At 41.8% G+C, this 23,874-nt stretch overlaps 1 protein-coding gene across 1 annotated transcript in view; it reads left to right on the top strand.

Annotated features, from left to right (window-relative positions):
- SVOP (SV2 related protein) overlaps positions 1 to 22,953 on the top strand; it is a 29,673-nt gene extending 6,720 nt beyond the window's left edge. The window contains exons 2-16 of the mRNA XM_065417888.1: positions 543 to 703; positions 3,465 to 3,550; positions 4,973 to 5,071; positions 7,200 to 7,271; positions 7,858 to 7,982; positions 10,911 to 10,974; positions 12,655 to 12,780; positions 13,903 to 14,031; positions 15,178 to 15,251; positions 15,564 to 15,640; positions 16,762 to 16,869; positions 17,913 to 18,024; positions 19,464 to 19,545; positions 19,785 to 19,874; positions 22,747 to 22,953. Coding sequence (XP_065273960.1) covers positions 543 to 703; positions 3,465 to 3,550; positions 4,973 to 5,071; positions 7,200 to 7,271; positions 7,858 to 7,982; positions 10,911 to 10,974; positions 12,655 to 12,780; positions 13,903 to 14,031; positions 15,178 to 15,251; positions 15,564 to 15,640; positions 16,762 to 16,869; positions 17,913 to 18,024; positions 19,464 to 19,545; positions 19,785 to 19,874; positions 22,747 to 22,953 — 1,612 coding nt within the window. The remainder of the gene's footprint in view (positions 1 to 542; positions 704 to 3,464; positions 3,551 to 4,972; positions 5,072 to 7,199; positions 7,272 to 7,857; positions 7,983 to 10,910; positions 10,975 to 12,654; positions 12,781 to 13,902; positions 14,032 to 15,177; positions 15,252 to 15,563; positions 15,641 to 16,761; positions 16,870 to 17,912; positions 18,025 to 19,463; positions 19,546 to 19,784; positions 19,875 to 22,746) is intronic.
- Positions 22,954 to 23,874: the final 921 nt, after the last annotated feature.

Raw genomic sequence — 23,874 nt, 5'->3', positions numbered from 1 at the left:
CTTTGCTGTCTATAAGATTAAAACTTGTAAATGGTTAATACAAACATTGAATTCAAGGCATCACTAATGGTCTTTAAAGCCTTGAATGATATGTGACCTGGATATCTGATAGCTCACCTCTTGTTTTAAGATCAGCTGGGAAACATCCACTTTCAGAACCTAAATATGAATGCTTAACATTTCAATGGCCAACTATGTGATTTCAATCAGGTGGTTAGATATCCAAATGCTCATCCATTGTAGATGCCAAAGGTAGGGAGACAACAGGAGCGTAGTTTTAAAATTAAGGTCTTCCATGTCTAGTGGCTGGGCTCACACCTCAAAGCATGATACAAGACACATTTGTTTTGCTTAGTATTTGATTAATTGGTTTTGGTTTGTGTTTTAATCTCAAAGGGTCCTGCTACCACAGCAACAGGCACTATAGAAGTTAGTAAAATAATAGTTAATAATAAAGCATAACTAAATGAAGCTTCAGCAAATCATATTACTATCAGAGAAAAGACCCACAAGAGCATTTACTCTCATTTCTATATTCTTAGGGTGGTCAAGTTTCGCCGCACAGGGGAAAGTTCCAGGTCAGACGAAGATGCCATTTCAGGAGAGCATGAAATTCAGATTGAAGGTGTTCGGACAGAGCTAGAGGCTATAGAGCTAGAGGATGGAGCTGCAGTGCCAAAGGAATTTGCCAATCCAACTGATGGTAAGCAGGACTCTTGTTCTCCTCTTAGAAAAGAGATGTGGCTTCTACATTTCATTCAGACTGCAGCCAAGCCTGAGCCTACTGGGTTTAGAGAACTAGAAAACCTGCAGGTCAAAGTGATAAATAACAATATGGATTCATTATGATACAGCTGATAGGTCACCAATTAACTAAACTGTCTTCTGAGGGGGTTGGATTGTTTGCTTGTTTTGATGTTATCAGAACTGGAGCCAAAGCAAATCTCAGATCAAAACACACACCTGAATTTAGGGGATGGTCAAAGTATGAACCCAGAGCTGGATCCAAATTTTCCAAATCCTTCCTGTCTTCATAGCTCGCCAAACCAAAACTCTGGATCCAAACACTCCAAAATTATGGACTGTTCAAGATCTGGATCTGAATTTGGGATCTTAAACCCATATCTAGATATTGTAGGTTATATGGCAATACAACTGACATACTAATAAGCTCAGATGAGTCAAAAGGTCAAATAAAAGCATATTTAGGATTTATTGCTTGATCCTGATCAGTGGGTTTGGACTGAGCCCTCGCAGTGCTGTTTAGGGTGACCAGACAGCAAGTGTGAAAAATCAGGACAGCGGGTTGGGGGTAATAGGAGCCTATATAAGAAAAAGACCCAAAAATCGGGACTGTCCTTATAAAATCGGGACATCTGGTCACCCTAGTGCTGTTTCAGGAGGATGGAGGATAGTTAACTTGGTATGTTAATTTTGTAGTATATGTTCAATTACGTGATGGCTTAAAGCTGATGGCATCTGACAGTGGTTTGGTAGCCTGCATGACATGAGTTGATGCATATAGTTGAGTACTTAGTGGAATTGTTCCTTAGCCTCTTTGTTCGGGGCATTTCAGCAATGAATACTAAATGTGCACATTTTTCTTTAGGTACGTGATTATTACCTTTGGATAACACAATATAAATGTGGCTAATTTAATTCAAAATGTTCTGTTGACCTAGTGTTAACAATCACAGTGTAGCTGGATATTTTTTGCTCATCCACTTCTGTTCAGTATTTTTCCTTGCCCTTTCCCCCCACATCTCTCTCCATATCCATAATGGGAAGAACATATCGCCAGTCAGGAACACCATGGCCTCAGGAGGGGAAAGACTGGAGAATTACCTGTTTGCTACCAAAAAAGCACTTTTACTGCCTTTGTAGCCCTCCATCCTCCTTGGAACTGGGTCTTGGGTCACCACATCTTTCCTCTGTTTGAGAGGGCTGGATAACTTCCCTTTATAACTGATCACTGCTGCTCCTAAATCATCTTGAGCAGTAACACATAGCCTGAGGATGAAGCCTGTGCAGTGTTGCTGGCTCCCACTGGCCCAGAGGGAGAAACTGAGCTGAGCATTCCAGCTTTTGTCTGCTGGGACAATTACCAGCCAAGGGGGCTTATTTACTTAAGAGGTTAATGTAATTTGAATGCAGTATACCACTTGGAGTGAGCTGTAGACTGATTGCATAGTATGGGCTGTGTTTCTTTTCCCTTTTCTGTTTCTTCTCATTCAGTTATGGTGGAAGAAGTGGGATGGAATTATAATGTGATATGTCCTCCCTCTTTAGAGTACTTTATTTGGGGTTTTCTGGCTCCCTGTGCATTTTCTCTGTTGCCCAGTTGTGCCTTGCTATTCATTTATTTTATTCTAACTTCCCCAAAATAATATTCAGACTTGGGTGAATCTCTCCAAAGAGCTCAGCATACCGGGGAAGGTCTGGGACATGCATTAATATGGAGAGAATTTCTGCTAGTGATCAGCCCTAAAGGGAAGCTCAAAAGCATTGAAGAGACATACAACATACTGCAACACCGTGTATCTCAAACACACGGATGTGAAACCACATACTGACTTTCTGAAAAATCTCAGCACTGGCTTATTTGGGACCTGACTTCCAGCAATGTATTACAAGACTAGCTGAAGTTTTACTTTTTCTTTAATGATGGCGTTTTAATGGAGAAGTTGACTTTATATTTACTGATAGTTGGTATTGGTAAAACTTTGAGACTTAAACTGATTTCAACCACTACAAAAATAAAAATGCATTTATATTGACATCTTTTTATTCTAAATTTTAGACAGATGTGGTTTGTAATGTCCAAGATAGTAAACTGGAGATGTTTGATAGTCTTCAGATGAGACATAAAACTGTGGTCCAATGCATGACCATTTGCAAGATTCAAAACCCTAGGGGCATTTTTAGAAACAGTATCAGTGATCTTCCACGTGTCCTGGCCAAATTCTCAACTCAGACCATTACATTCTGCCTTCCTAGATTCCCTCTGTAATTTTAATTGGATAAAATATCCTTCACTTCCTGTCCTCTTGTACAGTATTGCTGTGTGCTGTTAAACAACTGCTGTGCTTCACTCCAAAGAATGCTGCATTTCAGTGGTGGGTGAAGTGTCCCCCTTAAACTTAGCGTCAGATCTTCAGCTGGTACAAATAATTGGAGCAACTCCAAAGTCAATGGGACTACACTGATTTATATAAAAGTGCTGTATAAATGTAAGACATTATATTAATATTTAGAATTATTGTATTTGGGAAAATCCTTGAAGAAAATGGAAGTTGGCCTGAGTAAGAATTGAATAAAAGCTAAATAAAGCCCTAGGGATTTAGCCCGTTATTAAATTACTATTATTAAGTAGATGTATTATTAGAAAGCTCTATCTTAGAGTATGGCTCTTATAGGAGGGAAAGGAATGCAGTGCTGAACCAGAATTGTTGATTCTTTTCTAGATACTTTTATGGTGGAAGATGCGGTGGAAGCCATCGGGTTTGGGAAATTCCAGTGGAAGCTCTCTGTTCTTACCGGATTAGCATGGGCAAGTAATTGTTGTCAAGGGCAATGGCATATCAGCCCCTCAAGGAATCTATGTAATACACTAATATCCACAGGATGTATTCATGCTTGGGGACAAACACAAACAAACAAAAATGTAATGAACAAAGACTAGTGCTTGAAATGTTAACTACTACCAGAATCAGACCTAGCAGGTGATGAGAAAGCTGGTTAGCCTTTTTCTGTATGTCTTATAAGACAGGGCTGGAAGGAACCATTTGGATCCTATACTCCAAAACTTTGCTTCAGGTAGGAAGGGTCCCAAATTACACCTACAGTAAATTGATCTCACTTTTCTTTAAAGACAAGCTAGAGATTTTACCATATTTATCACATTAGGCAAAGTGTTCTATATTCTCTGTGAATTCATCATCAACATGGTTTTCCTGATAGCTGAATATATCCCTGTTGCACATCAGCCCAGTGCTTCTAGGGGTTAGTATCCAGGGCAAATGATTCTGTTTTCTATTCTTTAATTGTCAATTTTTTACTTATAAAGAGCTATAATGCCCCTCCCCTCTAATATTTTTAGGCTAAACATGTCTAGATCGTTCATTTTCTAGTTATTGTCTATATATAGGATTACAGTCTGCCCTGATTTATTACCCAGTGGGTAACTGAGGTAAATTTTGGCCCATAGATGTTTTCTCAAAGTATTTGGACCAAATCTAGAGGTGATGTATACAAGGGTATAAGTTACATGGTAATAAGTAGGTCTAACTCAGTCTGCTTTTAAGGGAGTCTAAAGCTAACACAACTCTTGCTAAGTAACCAGAAAAAGGAGTTTAAACAATTTAGACTCCCTGAGACTCACACCACCTTATGCACCACTTCTGAATTTGGCTCTTTGAATCCTACCTACTAAAAATTCTGATATCTTGTAGGCTTAACTACTTTAACATAGCAGACCATCCCAAGTCTATGGGGGCAAAGAGAAATGAGTTTTGAAGTGCTCATATCCCAATGCAAAGTTAATGCTCCGAAAATATATTGCTTATTGCACTGCACTTGCAAATCTGCAGTACAATACAGGCGAGTCTCATCTTACGTGGGGGTTCCGTTCTGCGGTTAGTGCGTAAAGCGAAAACCGCGTATAGACAAAATTACATTGAGTTGAATGGCGGGCAAAATCGCCCGCACTACAGGTACAGTATTAAAATTGTTATTTTTCTCTCTTTTTTTGTTTTTTTTTGTTTTTGCCGACCGCATAAAGCTGAAATCACGCATGTTAAATGTGCGTAAGATGCAACAGACCTGTATCTGTCTTTCAAACTGCACTGCCATGTTTTACCTCCGCAGCAGGAATGGCTTCAGCAGGGAGGGGTTAACTTAAAAGAGGAATATAATCGTCTGTGATAACGATAATATTCAGGCAGTCATTATTGTTTCTTTATTGCCCTTCTAGATGGCAGATGCAATGGAAATGATGATTCTAAGTATCCTAGCTCCTCAGCTTCATTGTGAGTGGCGATTACCAAGCTGGCAGGTTGCATTGCTTACATCGGTAGGAAAAATAGCTGACAGCTCCTATATTCTGTAAGGTTTTTCTACTCATTGCTGTTCAGACATTATAGTTTATATCACAATGATAAAATCTGTTCATGGCCTGTGTAGAGTGGAGGAGACTAGACTAGTATAGATCTCTCTGACTTTGGCTCACTGGTGTTGTAGGAGCCTTTCTTTAAAAGACAGAATTTGAAAATATGAAACTCAGCCAGAACTGCAGATTTTGCCTTGTGTGGGTTTCTCATTAAATGTAATTTCCAGCCAAACTTAGAAATTCACCCAGGCTCAGCCCAAAAAAACTTAGGACCGCCCCCCCACCTTGGCTCACAGAAAAGGTTTGTAAATTTTGGTTATCTTTTCAAAGAACCTTTTTTTGACCCTGTTGGGAAAGCCTAAGCTCCTTTGTACACGGAAGGAGTAGGAGCCCGGGGGTAGAGTGGGATTTTGCTGTTTGAGCTGGGCTCTCTAATAATCCCTGAAAGTAGGAGGCCTCAGAGAATGGTGCAACAGTGCTGGAAATGCAGATGGGCTTTAGGGATGAGAAAACCAGAGTGTAGGACATGGATGGGTGTGATACCTTCTACTTACAATTGTTGCTTCTTTGTGTCCTACAGCTTAATTGTCAAATTCCGATAACATTTTTCTCTGCCATGGCCTTTGATGGCATTTTTGAATTATACTGATATTGCACAAATTTGTAAATATGCTAAATACGTTTAAACCAAATAGCCAGTGTAAACATCATGCCATTCACCTAACTGAACTCAAACCAGCCCATCTAAAGGAGGACTTTAGCCAGTGTTTCAGCGTAGCACAGTTTTGATCTCAGTGTGTAAAAGGTCTAAAGGATGGAGTATCATTAAATGTGACATGAAAGCTGGTAAATGTATAACTTTTAGAAGTGGACCCTTTCTTGCGCCACATATTACTTGAGGCTGCAGTTCTTTCTTAGATAAAACTCCCATTGACTTCAATGGGATTTTTGGCCATGTAAAGACTGCAAGATCTCACCCATGGGTTAAACCTGGCAATTTTTGTCATTAACTTCAATGGGACAGGATTTTACCCATATGTTTATTTGCGGAGTATGCTATATTTCCTGTAGTATCACTATTATTAAAGGTACAGTTTTTTCTTTAACATTATAATATTTTTATTGACTTCTCTGAAGTTGTAAAATCTAATTATGTCTCCATTCAAGGATGGTTACATAACCTGTGAGACCAAACCTCACACAAATTGCTGGTGAAACTGTCAGAGGCTAGAGAGGAGCTGAATGAGACATACCTAGTATCACCAGGCATCCGGAGGAGCTCAAAGCTGCAAGATGTTGAGCACTCTAGCCTGATCCTGAAAAAAACTTAAGACCATGTTTACTTTTAAACACGAGTAGCCCCATTGAAGTCAATAGGACTGCTCATGCACATATGTTTCGATGCTTTACAGGATCTGAGCCAGAATGCTTAGCATCTTGCAGAATCGAGCCTCAGATGAGTAGGATACCAGCATGCACACTGTAACGTCAGTCGCAGATTATCAGGGCCTTAATGACCTTTCATTTATTAGCAACTTTCACTAACTAGTCACTGTCTCATAATTGATTATCACTCCATTTATCAAAAATATATGCGTTGGGTTTTCAAAAATACTCAGCATCAGTCTAACTGGTCCCATTGAAATCAATAGTAAAACTTCCATTGCCATCAGTGGGCATAGAGTTAGTCCATTGTTGAGTAGTTTTGAAAATCCTACTTTGTACACCTCTACCTCGATATAACGCTGTCCTCGGGAGCCAAAAAATCTTACCGCGTTATATGTGAAACCGCGTTATATCGAACTTGCTTTGATCCGCCGGAGCGCGCAGCCCTGCCCCCCCGGAGCGCTGCTTTTACCGCGTTATATTCGAATTCGTGTTATATCGGGTCGCGTTATATCGGGGTAGAGGTGCATATGTAAATCTCCTTTAATAGAAACTGGACCCACAGCACCTTAACATAATACAGTAGCGACAATGAATGTTTGAATTTTCTGGTTTGATGGTAAAGTTGTGCAGCTTTCTCTTCTGAGCTCTTCTCTGGAAATTTATACGTGCTGTTAAGAGGAAGACTATTTCTAATTTTCCACAGGTGGTGTTTGTGGGAATGATGTGCAGCTCTACACTCTGGGGAAACATTTCAGACCAGTATGGCAGAAAAACTGTAAGCCTCCAACTTTTACTGGAATAGGTGCCATTATAACACTGTTACAGTGCACTCTACTTCAGTGCATAACATTGCTGAATTGCATAATCCACATACTTGCACAAGAATCAAGCAGTCCCAAGCTAGCCCAGTTTCTGCTCCCAGTGAGGGCAACAGGGTTATAACAGTAAATGAGAGGTGAGAAAAATAAAGAGTAAAGTAAATAGCTGTCTGACTGTGTTATAAAATGAAGCATGTTTTCTTTAAAGAGAGTCTTTATGAAATTCTGGGCTCAGGTTCAGCAATGCATTAAAGCAAATGGTAATTGTCCATGTTGCACACACAGTATACTTATTTGCTTGTGCAAACTACAGGGATTTTTGCCTAATGAGGGCCACAGGCACGCAACATTTGCACATACAGTTCTGAAGTCTCCTTTAACTATTTTGAGCCTAGCTTTATGAAACCCTTGGCTCCCAGCTTCACAAAACTATTCTTCTAGAGTACTTTCTGTGCTTCCTGATTTAGGAGATCTGGGCATTAGTCTATAATTTTCTAATTTGTGTTACAGCATCATCCTTTTTCTGTTGTTTGTTAAATGCAGGGGCTAAAGATCAGTGTGTTCTGGACCCTGTACTATGGGATCCTCAGTGGTTTTGCACCAGTATACAGTTGGATCCTTGTGCTCAGGGGACTGGTGGGCTTTGGGATTGGAGGGGTACCTCAGTCGTAAGTAAATATTCACATTTCAAAATATTCCCTTTTCCATTTTTCTTAACACTGAAATCAATGCTCCTGTGGAATTGTGTATGTCACTCTGTGTAGGGGCCTTCTGAACCTAAGTTCCTCTAAAGATGTTAGCACGGATGTATTAAACTCTAGCCAGGCTTTTGAAATGCACAGTATTTCTGATCAGAGGCGTTACATACTTATAAATTCTATTGGATTTTCTTGTACTAAACTAAGGCAATTAGCCATTGATGTTCAGTCTGTGGATCTAGAGCATGAGACTTTAAAGCAGTCAGTGAGCTAGATCAGCTGCTTATTTTGGTGCTTTTACACAGAGCAAGTGGAGTGATAATCACTGGAGTTCTGCCTCCTACAAGCAGACAGAGCAGAACAGACAGGATCCTTCTCTGTCCCTTCAAGTGTCCAGGAAGTGGGGTGAAGATAAAAGGCACTAGTATCCCACTCTTGCAGCAGCAGAGAAGAGAGAACAGATAGTGTGAAACTCTCAAAGAGATGCAAAATAACCTCATAGCAATGGCTTGACATTGCATTTCCATGTTTGTATGATAAAATTGAGTCAATAAGTGATGATGCTGAATTGTGACAATACCAGGTCATGACATAAATACTACGAATTAGAGGTAGGGCCAACCTGGAGCCCCCTTGAACTTTGTGAAACTCTGGATTCCTATCCAAATCTGAGCCTAAACTTTGAGCCTCAGGCCCATCTGTGTAATGGATCCAAACTGGAATTCCAAATCCAAACAGCGTCCAACTTGGAACAGTTTGAATAGCTTCATGGATGGGGCCCATCTCTGGTCAGAACAGAGAATCAGAACATAACTCCATGACTTTGAGGCTCCCCTCACTTAGGAAGGGGCTCTCCAGATTTTCAGGGGGAATACCCCTGCTGATCCCTGCTGTAGGCTTTTACTGGTAAATGGAAGGGAATGAGTGTAGCTGTTTACTCTCCCCTTCCCATTTACTGTATTCTCATTAATAATTGATGTGTTGCACCACGAGAGGTGCTATTTCAGTGCCAGAGGAGCCGGACTTAGATTGATGGCTCATGGATTTGTTTATGAGATGAGTCAATATCCTGCGATGACTGCAGCTTTTCTAGTGCCATTCCCACAAATCCAGATAAAGGAACCACAGCTCTGAGAGGCTTCTGTAATACTATTCGTATATTTCCATTGCTCTTTAGCCTCCCTCCAGTAAGACTGCTAATAAGAGCAGAATGTGTGTAAACTAGGAAAGTCATTAATGTGCCATGTTTATGAAGTGTGAGCCAGATTCTGCCACACAACTCCCAATATGCATTACTAGAATGGGGCAGAAGAGCAAAAGAAGCAAAGCATCAGAGTTAATGCTTTGCACTGCAAACATTTATTAATAGATAAGTCTAAATTAATGCCATTTTACCGAAGAAGAAAGTAAGGCACATGACTTGCCCAGGGTCACAAAGTGAGCCAGTTACAGAGGTCCGAATAGAACTCAGATCTCCTGAGCCCCTGTCCCTGGCTCTAATTCTGAGTGGTCTGATTGGCAAAAGGAGAAATGTACTCAAGGTGGCAGAAAGAGATGGGGTTTTTTTAATAGTTTTGGGCAAGCTACAATATTGCATATGAGAGGCAGAATTTCTGTAGAGTGATTTAGTCTGTAGAGTCATGTGATTGTATTATTGCATTCTGTAATGTATTTTGGGACAGAGTTTTTATGAAAGATGCTGTTTAAAATAATGCTTTGTACAATTATAAATTAACATATTACATGTAGGAGCACATTTATCAGCATATGCAGGAGCTGTATATAGGAATCAGTGGCCTCCCAGGGAATCTTACTATGAGATACTATGTGACACTGAGTAGGACATAATTATTAGCATTCACATCATCCGATAGATACAAAAGTAGGAGATGCAGCGCATTCCCCACACAACTGTCATCAATGTACTCTAGTACATTATATGGGGAATACTCTGCATTTCATTACACATGACTCTATTTCCTCCTGTTTTTTAATCACTGATTTAATATTTGATATTTGCAGCATTATCCACTGATTAACTGAGCTCTGTGAAGTCACTGAGAGCTCAGACCTGCACCTCTGAAATCAGTAGGAGTTTTGCCATTGACTTCAAAGGTAGCAGGATTGGACCCTAAAGGTGTTTCAGAAGCAGAAACAGGGCCTGGCAACTCAATGGAATGCAAATATGGTAGGAGCAGAGAAATACAAGTCCTTCCTAACAGACTGTTTGAAACAGACAGGACAAACCTTTGGCTTCTGTCCCTTGCATTAATCCTCAGGAAACACTCAGACAACAACTGTGCAATTCAAATATATTGCCCTTTGGCACAATGGGGTACAAAGGCATTGCAGAGAATCAAGTCAATGTTTTAAAATTCCTGCTTAGTAAAAGAATGCAAATGATTTTATACGAGCAATAACAATCACAGCCTTGGGGTTTTCATCTCCTGGAGGACTGAAACCTAGCAGAGATGAGTGATCAGCAGTGAAATTCTCCTAGCCAATTGTTAAGCCCTGGGGAAGTACCCTGCCCAGCAACTGTAGGAGTTATGCATTGAATCCCACTGTGTGAATGCCTGTGCAGACCAGAGCTCTGAGCAAATACACATCAAGGTCTGCTAGATCTAGCAGGTTTGAGTCCAAGGTTGCAAAGCCACAGAGAGGATCAAATTCTCTCCTCCATTACACTGCTGCAATCCATATTAAAGTAAATGAGATTGTTCTGGTGTAAATGAGAGAAGACTCTGATCCAGTGTCTGTAATACTGCTGGCTGTGTGGGCTGGGAAGGGTTTTTATGTTGTCACTGTGGTTTGGCAGTTTTAATAGGAAACAAATCAAATGCCTGAATATAGCTCAGTGTGCTAACATGACATTTTTCTCAATGTTTGTCTTTACAGAGTAACCTTATATGCTGAATTCCTTCCAATGAAAGCTAGAGCAAAATGCATTTTATTAATAGAGGTAAGCAGTGTAGCCAACTGTACTTGGTCCTTAGACTTAGAGGGCCAAATTCTGCTTTCAGTTGTGTCCATTTAATCCCACTGACCTTAGAAAATTCAAAAGCGGCTACAACAAATAGATGGCTGAATTCAGCTCTCTATACCAGTGTCAGAGAGAGCTGAATGTAACCCATAAAGTGTTAAAATGGAAAAAAAGCATGACTGTTTCATTGATGATTGAAGGCAGCCAGGTGTTACTGTTGAGAGAGCTGTTATTTGATCTTCATTCAGTGGCTTTGAAAGGGCTGTGAAATCTTGTCCTCCCTGAATTCAAATAGCCTTTAAACAAAATTAATCTTCCAATATAATTGCTGCCTAGAATTAGCTTTCACTGCCTGACCTTCACTAAGTAGAGTTCAGTAGATGAGCAACTCTCTTTCATGGTGCTGGTAGTCTTTTACCCTTTTCTTGGCCTGGCTAGTTCTGAGCATTCTAGATCCATGTAATCACCCAGTGGAATCAGAAATTTATCCTAAGCATTGACTAGTTAGTTAACAGAAAAAGGAAATTAGTCCTTGAGGGAACTAAAAATCAAAGGGAAGAAAATATCAGATGGACCTGGGTGGGTTTCATGACAGTGTCCCAGCTCTGGCCTTACTAATAAGAGTCTCAATTCCTTCCTTCATTTGCAGGCAAAACTCCTGTTGGTTTTGATAGTTTTTCCTATATAAGGAGAACAGGACTCTAGATCTCACAGCAGTTTATAAGAATTATATTTAGAGATAGATTATTATTATCCTAAGCTAGTTTATCATGTCTGGGTATCTACTGAAGGGGATCTAGAATCATCTTAATCATTCACACCATAAGGAGTTTGCAGCTGTTTTGAGGAAACTGTAGGCGATGTGAAATATATGTGGCCAAAATCTACTGTCAAGTGACATCATTGAGGCAGCACCTGTAAATCGGAGCAGAATTTGGCCCATCAACCACAAATTAAATCTGACTCATTATTTACCTGTCTGCAGTTCTGCTGTAACAAATGTATACGGCACATTGATCTTGCTGAAGGTGAAATTTAACTGTTTGAAACCACCAACATGAATAGCAGAAAATGTCCCATCATATGAAACCTTTTTTTTTCCTCCTTAACCAAAGTTTTAGAATGGAATATGAACTTATGAAATGCTTGGAACATAGGGAGAGTTATGGACAAAGTCTGAAGACAAAATGTATACAATATAGAAAAGCCCTCCCATATATGAAATATGAGGCTATTTTAGATAAGAAGCTGCCTCTAATACCAGTTTATTCATCTACATTTAAACATGGCTTTCCAGAGAACATTGATAATAAGTTTTCAGAGCTGAGCTCGTGGAGCATGAGAAAAAATTTCATTCACAAATGGCTGGATTTCTCTTGGCTTACATCTGTGCACATTTTACATGTCTCATCCCTGATTCACCACCAGTCTCTACAGTACAGAGTTTACAACAACAAATGCTGTATTTTGGCAGGGGGTTAGACTGGATGACTCTTGCAATCCCTTCTAACCCTATGATTCTATGATTGTAGAACTTCAGGTTGAAGAGTGCATTAATAGAGATGGTCCTTCTCCTTTTTAGTTTCTGTGCTGTTATCAGCCATGCATCTCAGAATGATTTTATCCCCCTTTGTGATCATTTCCTTTTCGCTTTTGCAGGTCTTTTGGGCCATTGGGACTGTATTTGAAGTCCTCCTTGCAGTGTTTGTGATGCCCACTCTTGGCTGGCGTTGGCTGCTCATTCTTTCTGCTGTTCCACTCTTGTTGTTTGCCATCTTATGTTTTGTAGGTATTCTTTACAAGAGAGATGTTTGTGCAGCAAATCTAACATTTCACTATAAAAGTATAGTTAATATGGATCTTGATTGAGTGGAATCATGACAGCAATGAGTTTCCTGATGGTACCCTGTTAATAAAACTGAAATTATGATGTAAATGATACTGCTTCAAATGATGCTGTTATAACAGCTCGTAATAGTAGGCTTCTCAATGAGAGTTGTTCTGATGATGTAATGCTTGTAATCTGATATTGTAGAATGCTGGTAGTTTGGAGTACTGTGAAACCAATCAGAACTGGGATTCTCTCACTAATTTACTCATGCAGTTTCAGTCAAATTCAGTGGGCTCAACCTCTCACTCTTATTAAAATCAGTTATTTTCTGATTCATCTTGGGACTCTTAAATAATTTTACTGCAAGTCACAGCTTCCATCTAATCTGTGGTTAATTAAAATCTCTCAGAGCTCATGGCAACCTCAGCATAATATGCTATCTATTTATTACGGGTCAGATTCTTAAACAGATTCACATATTTGGGACACTTGAACTTGTGTACCCTGTTCGATGAAAGTATATGTGATAGCAACCCATTCCCTTACAAGCTATATATACGCTCTGTCTGAGTAATAATTTGACTATTCGGCTGCTATTTTTTAGCCATTGTCTTTTTTTCAGGAATCTCTCCAGATAATTACACAGGTGTTTAAAATCTTATGTATTGAAAAAAAAACTTTAAAAATGGACATTTTTGAATATCTTCAGACTCCTGCTAACTAATTGACCATTTTGCCATTCCTGCTGTGAATGTAATACCAAAAAATTCCAAAGATATAGTCAAATCTTTCAAGAATAAAAAGCAAGTAATGGAAGGAGACCTCTTGCGGGATAGGTTTAGGGATGGATGGCTGATGATAAGATGAAAGTGATATCTGGAATTTCTTAAAGTCTGTTGGAGAAATTGACACTTCATAGGCAGAAAGACAAATCTGTAATTCATCAAGGGCTGATTGTATAAGCCTTCTCATCTCATTGCAGTTAATGAGACTACTCACATCTGCCCCAGTCAGTTTATTGTCCTGTCGTTGACAATATTGTGTCTGCTCTGCTCTGCTCTGCTTTGCTTTCATAGTGGCTGCCAGAAAGTGCAAGATATGATGTATTATCTGGAAACCAAGAAAAGGCTATTGCCACTTTGAAGCGGATAGCAGCAGAAAATGGAGCTCCAATGCCTTTGGGAAAATTAATCATTTCCAGACAGGTGAGTACAGGAAACAGACATATTAACAATACTGGATATAATAGAAACTGTGCTACTTTCACAAGTAATCAGTGTTAAGTTTAATTTTGGCATCTCAACCAGTAATAAACACTAATGAGAAGTGATCACATGTGCTAAATTAATGGGGAATTACACTAAGGGCCTCATTCTGATTTATGCTAAAAATGGTGGCAGTGTAAAGGGGCTGTAAAATGGGCATAAATTACATTTATACTCACTTTTAGGCCTCTTTATACTGAGACTCAGACCATGAGAATACTGAAGGGCCCAAATCAGAACCCCAGATCTGAACACCTCAGAACTATATTTGGAATTTTGGATCCCAAGTTGAATCTGAATTTTGCAGCTAGCCCCCATCTCTGTGTCGGACAACCCCAAATCCCAGAGCATCCCCAAACTTTGGGGTAGTTCTGCATAGGCTGGCTTGCTTCTTTGTCCTTCAGAAATTCTTGGGCCAGCCAACATTCTCCTGCTGAGAAGTGCAGAAATGCTTTGCTTGCTTTGGAGGTTTGGTTTTTAGGGTAGGATTGCAAAATGTTTTTTCTAAACCACAAGACTATGGGTCAGATGCTCTCCTGCGCCAAGATCCATCCTGCCCAGGAGATGGGGAGGAGAGTCACCAAGGAGCTGCTTACAGCCTCTTGACTCTCAAGCTGCCTTGGCTTCAGCCCCAACCTAAATTAGAGCTACCTAGAGGCTGTTCTAATTTACAGCAGCTACTCGCTGTCATCCCTAAGAGATCAGACACCACCTGTGAATTGGCATAACAGAGCTGTGTCCTACATGCTCTCCATGCTGACACTCTCTCTCCCCCCCACGTGCTGGGGTGGTATGAGCCAGCTCTGATGACTTTACACCAGCTGAGAATTCCCTCTGGCAGGGGAACTCCTAACTTGGCAGCTGCGACCAGATTGTGGCTCCTTTACCCTGCTCATGTGCATGAAGAGGCCTGAACAGCGACTGAATATCTGGCCCTAAGCTGTGTAATATATATCAGATGGCCTGACATAAGAGTGGAAGCATGTAATTCTATGCAATCAAGTTTCCTCTGACTCTTTATGGCCTGAAATCAATTTTAAATAGAAACCAAATCAAATAGCTGTATTTTTGTTTGTTTCAAAACAGGAAGACCGGGGAAAAATGAGGGACCTTTTCACACCCCAGTTTAGACGGACAACATTGTTGCTTTGGTTTATATGGTAAGAGGAGATATAAACTGTTCAATGCCAGCATGCTTATGTATGTTTTTCAATGGATGCATTTACAATATCACTAAAATGGAGCAAATCCCACCCCCCTCAAACCTGCATTACACTGTAATTTCTTAAACCACCAAATAACATTCACTCAAGATCCAGTGGCCTATTCATTTTCTGGATGGAAGTAGGAACCATACTTTCAGAGAGTATTTAATGGAAGTCCTCACTTCCGTTCGGTTCCATTTTGATTCACATTGCTTATTTTATATGTCTGACCATCTCAGACTTCCTCTCTCATTTCCTTCCTCGCAGGTTTTCCAATGCCTTTTCTTACTATGGGTTAGTTTTATTAACTACAGAGCTCTTTCAAGCAGGGGATGTCTGCAGCAGTGAGTATTAGCCCTTCTCTTCTTTCTAAATATGCCCTGTAGATGAGAGAAAAAAGGTGGGATTCCTTTTATTGGACCAGCTTCTGCTGAAGACTTGGAAAGGGTCACAATTTCTAGCACACACTTTAGGAAACCTTGTTAAGAGTTTGTTAATTTTGAACATAAGTCAGCTACTGTACCCCGCTTGCTGCTTGAGGCATAGGGGTTCTGTGGTGGCCAGATCCAAGTTGTGAAATAGCAGTGGAGCCTGCAAAGGAGGCTTATTAGAGGCAAGTATTTATTCTTCTTGAATAAAGAGTGATTCCATAAATGTGACTTTCCAGATTTGCCACTGCCAGGCCTAATTAGGTCTGAAATAGAAAATTGCCAGCTGCCATAGGGCTTCTGGGTGCTTGAAACGTAAAGAACTGCTGGGGGAAAGATATTGCATAGAAATTCAGCATCTTTTCTGTTGCAGTTTGTTGTGTTATTGTCAGTGTTTTAACTGTATAAAGAAGATCTTTAAAACTCCTTGAAAATTAGATTCCCCTAGGGAGATTGTTACTGTATTCTGAACACATTCAATTATGGAACACACCCTGCCGGTTGGGAAATTATACAAAGGGGATGGGTATTGCTATGAGAAGGTATCAATTCAGGGCTTGTCTAGCAGCCTGGGAGTAGAATGAGAAATCCAACTTTGGATACTAGAAAAATGTGGGTAGTTATTGGGAGATAGTGTGGTCTAGTGGTTAAAATGTAAGTCTGTGGTGTAGGTAAGGTATTATTATCCCCATTTTACAGGTGGGGCTACTGAGACACAGAAGGCGACATCACTAGCCTGAGATCACAGAAGCCTGTTCTGATTTTAAAAAATAGTGTAAATCATCAGTCTTCAGGTCAGGGTTGCATCCTACTAGAAGCAAGACTGCTTAGGAACTGTTTGGCTTTGGCTAGGTGTTCTGGGTACAATACATTCAGGTAAAGTGCACCTGCTGTGCTGCTGAATTCCAGCCACATCCACTCCACTGGTTTCAGCAGCAAGTTTACAGAATCACAAAAGCACAGCAGGTGTATGGGAGAATCAGCAGAGAAGAGATTACTTAAAATATCACAAATGCTTCTTCTTTCTCCTCCCCCAGTTTCCAGTAGAAGGAAAGCAGTTAAAGCAAAATGCAGCCTGGCCTGTGAGTATCTGACAGAGGAAGACTACACTGATCTGCTCTGGACCACTTTATCGGAGTTCCCAGGTAAGTGACCGTATAAGTGCCAGTGCATCACTGCATGGAGGCTGTGACGGGTTAGATCACAGAACCCCCCTTGGAAACTGCCAACTGATGTGCCAGGCCTACTTCTGCCCCTGCTTTCTCTGCCAGCTCGGGACCCCAGCACCCTGTCTTGCTGAGCCAGACACGCCCATCTGCAGCTTTGGGGCAAGTAATGCAGACCCTGGGTCTGTGTTGGAGCAGACGGGCGTGTCTGGCTCAGCAAGACAGGGTGCTGGGGTCCTGAGCTGTCAGGGAAAGCAGGCGCAGAGGTAGTCTTGGCACAGCAGGTGGCAGCTCCCAAGGGGGGGTTCTGTGATCTAACCTCTCACAGAGGCTTACTGCAGAAGCAGTCTCTGGGAAGTGTCTTGAGAAGCCACAGTGGCCAATCTGGTTATGGCTCCAGTCCAAACCGCAGGCCATGTATTCTGAGGAAGAGTAACAGTTCAGTAGGATTTTATCATCCAATGAATTTCTGTTGAAGCAGCAGAGTCATATAAACTTTCATCCAGGCGTTGGCTTTCCAGAATTATTTGTAAAGGATCCTGGGTATGGTTACTCAGTGTTGGACCTTCCCAGCCTTGTACACCATCAGAGCCATGACTTTTAAAGTCACAATTATTTAAATGAGCAGTGTGACAATAGAGCAAGAAAGATAGGTGACATATGGTAGCAATATGAATATTGTTCCATTAGACTTATGACTACATCCCTCGGTACTAATCGGCTTGAGATGGCCTATCACAAGGCAGTGATTCAGGATATTATCACTGCTCTGGATTAAAATCTCAGTGACAAATCCAGCTCTGGTGTGAGTGCAGCTCCAGTGCCTGTGTTGTACATGTTTTGTCCATAGGAAAACCCCTTTCCTTGGATTGCCAATCTGGCTCCTTTCACTTGCAACAGATTCACGCAAAAAGGAAATAAATTACAAAGCCAAATAACATTGTGTGGTAATTGCTGGATGCTGCAGCTCGATCTGAACTCATTCTACAGATGTGGGCCAATCAATTTCTCTTCCCATACAGGTGTTCTGGTGACCCTCTGGATTATTGATCGGATAGGCCGTAAAAAAACCATGGCGCTGTCCTTTTTTGTCTTCTCGTTTTGTAGTCTTCTGTTATTTCTCTGTGTTGGAAGGTACGCAGCACAAAGTGAAAACTAAACCCTGATCCCTTTACTCTTCCATATGGGACAATAGGTTGAAAGTGATGGTTTTAAGAGCCAAGAATTGACCAAGTTAATTTGTGAAAAGATTTCAAAAGGAAAGTTAGGCTTTTCTCTACAGAGTGTTTAGAAGAAAAATAAGAGAAGCGGGAGGGGAGAAAGCCTGTCTTCTCCAAAGTCCTGTGTTCAGAATACACCAAAGGGGATAATAGTTGACATCAAAGTAGGAAATAGCTCTCTGAAAAAAGTTCTAAATCAAGTCTTGTGCAGTGGGTCTCAACTACCAGTACATGTAGTAATGCTGGTACCTCTAGTTTTGCAATTAGTTATCTAGTTATCCACTTGCCAAATGAATGATGAACCTCTGGGCTGGGCTCCACTGCTGTGTACCTGCCTCCCATTCAGTTACTCGTGCCAATTCGCAGCAGAGCTTGGCCTTTAATTGTGAGACTGGGGTTCAGAGCAGTCTAAGCTGTGTTATGGATTAGAATGTGCAATTACAGGGCAGGCGATGGGCACTGACTAGTGAAGTTGAGGTCTTGGCCTGGAAAATTGGTACATTTGACCTACGAATCTGGAAATTACTGCACTGATGGAAGGAACCTGTATTTTGGCATTGCAGCCAGTTAGGGCCCAATTTTCCAAAGAGCTCAGGGCTAAATTTTTGACCCAGAGGCCAGATTTTCCAAAGTGCACAGTACCCAGCATCTTCCATTGTGACACTTATGGCCAGATTTTCACAAGAGCTGAGTGCCCACCATTGACTCAGTGTGCTGAGCTCTTTGGAAAATCTGCCTCTGATTATGAGTGTTAAGCCTTTTGGAATATTTTGGCCTTCCTGTCACTCTGGGGCTGGGGTGGGAGGGGGCACAGAAATGGCATCTTAGTTGTTGCTGGACTGTCTTGTGTAGAGAGAGCTCCTAGAACATTTTCGGGCACTGTATAAATAATAATAATAAATCCTAAGAATATGAATAAATAACCAAGTGTGTCCAATTTCACACCTTTACACAGGAAACCCACAGCCTGATTCTGATCTCATTTACTCCAATTGTACTCCAATTGAGTTATCTCAGTGTCAGACTAGTGTAAGGTCAATTATTTAGTGCATATTTTCCTCATCCAAATATCTTTAGGCTGGGACTAGTACATGTAATTTACTTCACTGGTCACTGGCTGTTAATAGTGTTCCGTCGAAATGCAGACTCTTAGAAAAGCCCAGGTGTCTGTAGTGATCACAGATTTTTTTGAACTGTCCTTGTATTAAAGGCCAGAAAAATGGAGGAGGGTCAATAAAAACAAAATGGATCTAGCTAATAAAATTTAGCATCTTTTTTTAATTGCTACTTGTCTCTAAATTCAAATAAAAACTGTACTGAACAATCCAACCCCTGCTCTCCTTATTCTCACAGAAATGTTCTTACTGTGCTGCTCTTCATCGCAAGAGCTTTCATTTCAGGAGGATTTCAGGCAGCTTATGTTTACACTCCTGAGGTGAGTAAGATCATTTTTGTAACAAGAAGCTTTAATGGGAATGAGGCCCTGGTGGGACAACTGAATTTTATGATCTTCTCATAATAGGCCTTATACAGGCTACAATTTCTTGAGCCATTATGTTGTCTGAGTGTTATAGACCTGACAGAACTTACATGTAGTATCGCTCTTTGATAAAGAGATGTAAGGTAGGAAGAGAGCTGTATCCTAGGGTTAACGTGGTCATGCTTTGTCTACAGGTTTACCCAACAGCTACTCGTGCTCTGGGCCTAGGAACATGCAGTGGAATGGCCAGAGTGGGAGCTTTAATAACTCCATTTATTGCACAGGTAAAACTCCCTCTCTTCCAAACATTTTAGTAGCACAGGAATGCGATGGAGAAAACAGCCTTTCTGTATTAAGAGCCAGTTGATGGCAGTCCTCACCCAGGGCCGGTGCTACCATTAAGGCAAACTAGGCGGTTGCCTAGGGCGCCAAGATTTGGGGGCGCCAAAAAGCAGTGCCCCCAATTGTTTTTTACAGCGTTCCTACGCCCCCTCCCCGAGCGCGCCGTCGCCACTCCACTTCTTCCGCCTCCCAGGCTTGCAGCGCCAATCAGCTGTTTGGCGCAGCAAGCCTGGGAGGGGAGGAGAATTAGAGCGGGGGCGGCGTGCTCGGGGAGGAGGCGGAGCAGAGGTGAGCTGGGGTGTGGAGCTGCCGCATGGCTCCCTGGGGGGAGGAGCTGGCATGGGGGGGGGGTGCCTCAGGGCGGGGGGGGAGCTGGCGCGGGGGGGGGGGGGCGCCTCAGGGCGGAGGGGGGGTGGGGAGCTGCCGCAGGGCTCGGGGGGGGCGCAAGGTGGAAGTTTCGCCTAGGGCGCGAAACTTCCTTGCACCGGCCCTGTCCTCACCCAAGTATGTTGGAGTGGAGGAAGTATGTTGGTGCCTGTCAGAGGGTGAGCTAGCCCTTTAAGGGAGAGCTGGACTCAACCTCTCCTGTGACTGATTTACCTTTCAATCCAGGGGTCACATGATGGGAGCATGTGAGTAGGAATCAGGCCTGCTGGGGGATGGAAGGACAGTCTGAGGTCAGTTGTGGGAGAGTCTCAAAGGGTAAAGGGGCTGTGTTAGTGGTTCCATGCAGGTGGCTTGGGGAATGCAAACCTGCAGGGAGCAGGAGCTGGCTAAGAAAGGTGGGGGGAACAAGCCTCAGCAGGGACAGGACTAAGAACCCTGCACCAAGGGCCGTGCCCTCACAGAAGGCTGCGTGGAAGACTTGTGGTGCTTTGAACTTTATATTAATGAATCAGACTGCTGAAGGGGAGGGTTATTGTGAAAATATCCACAGGGAGAGGTCTGACTAACTGGGGAGGAAGGGAAACTGAGGCAGTGGGGGCACCTGAAGCCAAACCAGGTTAGCCCCTAATGTAGTGCCCTTTTCCCACCATTGCTCCCACACAGTAGAGACCATACATGACAGTGTAGGGTGCCATTAACACTGCTCATAGTGATCAGTAACTCAGGAGGATGTAGGCTACAAGGGTAGGGCCTGGCCATTGCCCCATTATCTCTACACATTGGGAATTGACTGGAGATCTGTGCTAGATGTCTGCTCTCCCCACTGCATGCCAGGAGCACTGCACCTTCTTGAGTCTCCACAGGCATAATGCACTCAAAAACCCACACTTGGGTGGCCGACCTCTTCCCATGCTATCCCAAGGGATGCAGATTCTCAGAGTGTCACAGAGCCTGAAGTGGATTCCATCTGTAGTAGTAGTTACCATACCACTGAAAGGGGATTGTTGCATTGGAGAGGGTGTGTGCAGGGCAACCAAGATGGTAACAGGCCTCAACTTTTTTCTGATCTTTGAACCTTAAGAGAGATGATCCATTTCTCATAAGAACATAGGAACAGCCATACTGGGTCAGACCAACGGCCCATCTAGCCCAGTATCCTGTCTTCTGACAGTGGCCGGTGCCAGATGCTTCAGAGGGAATGAACAGAACAGGGCAATTTCGAGTGATCCATCCCATCATCCAGTCTCAGCGTCTGTCAGTTGGAAGTTTAGGGACACTGAGGGCATGGGGTTGCATCCTTGATTTTCTTGGCTAATAGCCATTGATGGACCTATCTTCCATGAACTTATTTAATTCTTTTTTTGAACCCAATTATACTTTTGGCCTTCACAATATACCCTGGCAATGAGTTCCACAGCTTGACTGTGCATTGTGTGAAGAAGTACTTCCTTTTGTTGTTTTAAACCTGCAGCCTATTGATTTCATTAGGAGACCCCGCGTTCTTATGTTATGGGAAGGGGTAAACAGCACTTCCCTATTCACTTTCTCCACACTATTCATGATTTTATAGACCGCTATCATTTCCCCCTTAGTTGTCTCTTTTCTAAGCTGAAGTGGAATATCGGAGACTTTAAAGTGATGTAATATTAAAGTCCATAAAGAGGCATTTTTCACACTAGCCAGAGGATCAGAATAAGCAGGGAGCTCAGGCAAGATTTCTTCATTCAAAGGGCAATAACAAAAATAAATGGAATAAGCAGCCACAGAGGGTGATTGAAGTAGAGACTATTGATGAGTTCCAGACACTGACATATATTTCTGTTAGCAATGGATCTGAGCCACGAAGTTCAGAGCTGAACCTTCCCAAAGCAGGGATTGTTCAGCGATAGGGTTTTCATTCCAGTGCATCAGAACTTGCTGGAGAAGGAAGAGACTGAAGGAACCATTGAAAAGGGAGGGAGACAGTAAAAGTGAGAGAACTGACAAATGGGTCAGTACATGAAGTCTGAGAAGCTATTTTCTGTTCCTCATTTTATTTGTGTGATTGCAAATCACTTTCATGAGACTCCTTAGAGAGAGGATAGCCTAGTGGTCCAACTACAGGACTGGGAGCCAGGAAGTCCTAGCTCTGACACTGGACTTGGGCAAGTCACTTAATTTCTCTGCCATGGTTTCCCTATCTATGAAGTAAGGATAACATTAGCCTACCTCAGATGGGTGATGTGAATCTTAATCCAAGGTATTTTGTGTGTATTTAAGGGATAAGTATTATCTAAAAAGAAAGAAAAGTATGTAATATAGTGGCTTTTAAAAAGTGATGTTTTCCCCTAAAGGAGTTAACATTTCTACTCCAGTCTCAAAATTTTTGTTTTCTTTTGCAGTGGATTCAGTTAATCTTTTCTTACCTTTTCACTTACTTTCCCCTAGGTGATGCTGGAATCTTCAGTCTATTTAACTCTGGTGGTTTACAGTGGATGCTGCCTGTTGGCAGCCGTGGCTTCCTGTTTTTTGCCCATTGAAACAAAAGGGCGTGGTCTGCAGGAGTCCAGCCACAGAGAATGGGGACAAGAGATGGTTGGGAGAGGATCCCACAACATGGGAGTCACCAGGTCAAATTCTGGATCACAGGAATGATAGGACATGAGCCCCCCGGCCCCTTGCAAGGAAGGATGAAACAAGCAAGAATTGTTTTAAAAACCAAGCGTATAAAGCCGACCGTGCAGTCACTGCCAATGTCAGGTGTCAAAATGCAGGAACTTTTGATTTGGACCTAAGCAAATTGTGTCTTTACTACTCTTTGCTCACACTCATAAAAATTTACGTGTGTAACAAGAGACATTTGATCAGGATGTCATTTGAAGTTCAGAGAGAAGGGCTTTTTTAATAGTCTGTTGTGCTTGCATGGTCAGATACTGAGCTTAAAATGTCCTGTGTCAAGCAAATAGCTAACTGAATGCAATTCAGTATCAGCTGTAAAATTAAAAAAAAACAGTACTTTTGATGCCTAAAAGCAAAAGATTAATATTTACTTTGTACCTGGCATAACACACGGTGGGTTCCATACACTACAGAATAGGGTTTTTAAATGAGATGCCTGCCTTGCACTTTTTAGTCATCAACAACAACATGTTGTAACAGCAAACCAACCAATGCTTTCCAGTTCCCTTGCCTATAAGTTCTGTTCCTTGGAAATTACCAGGCACTGAGAAGGTTGTTTGGCACTTATCTTGAGTGTTTGCTTTCCTCAAGGCAGAGTAGTTTGAGTCTGTGAAGAGTGCTGTTGGATGCAGAGATGGGACACTATATGAGAAATGTAAATTCTAGCAGTTTGGAACAGAATTTAACTTTTCTAACATTGCCAGAAGCATTGAGCCCTCTGTCTGTTGCATTGGTGAAGACTGCTTCAGCTGTCCTGATGTGTCTGTGTGTGTGGAGATGCACGCTGTGGTTTACTGCATGGGTCCAGATATGTTTCTGTTCAATTTGCATAAGTACGTTCCCATAGTGATGTAGCCAATGCCTATGACACACATGTCTTAATCTGAACAGCTGCTT

Source organism: Emys orbicularis, chromosome 16 (genome assembly GCF_028017835.1).
Source record: "Emys orbicularis isolate rEmyOrb1 chromosome 16, rEmyOrb1.hap1, whole genome shotgun sequence".
NCBI lineage: Eukaryota > Metazoa > Chordata > Testudines > Emydidae > Emys > Emys orbicularis.
This window is presented reverse-complemented; position numbering and strand designations above follow the sequence as displayed.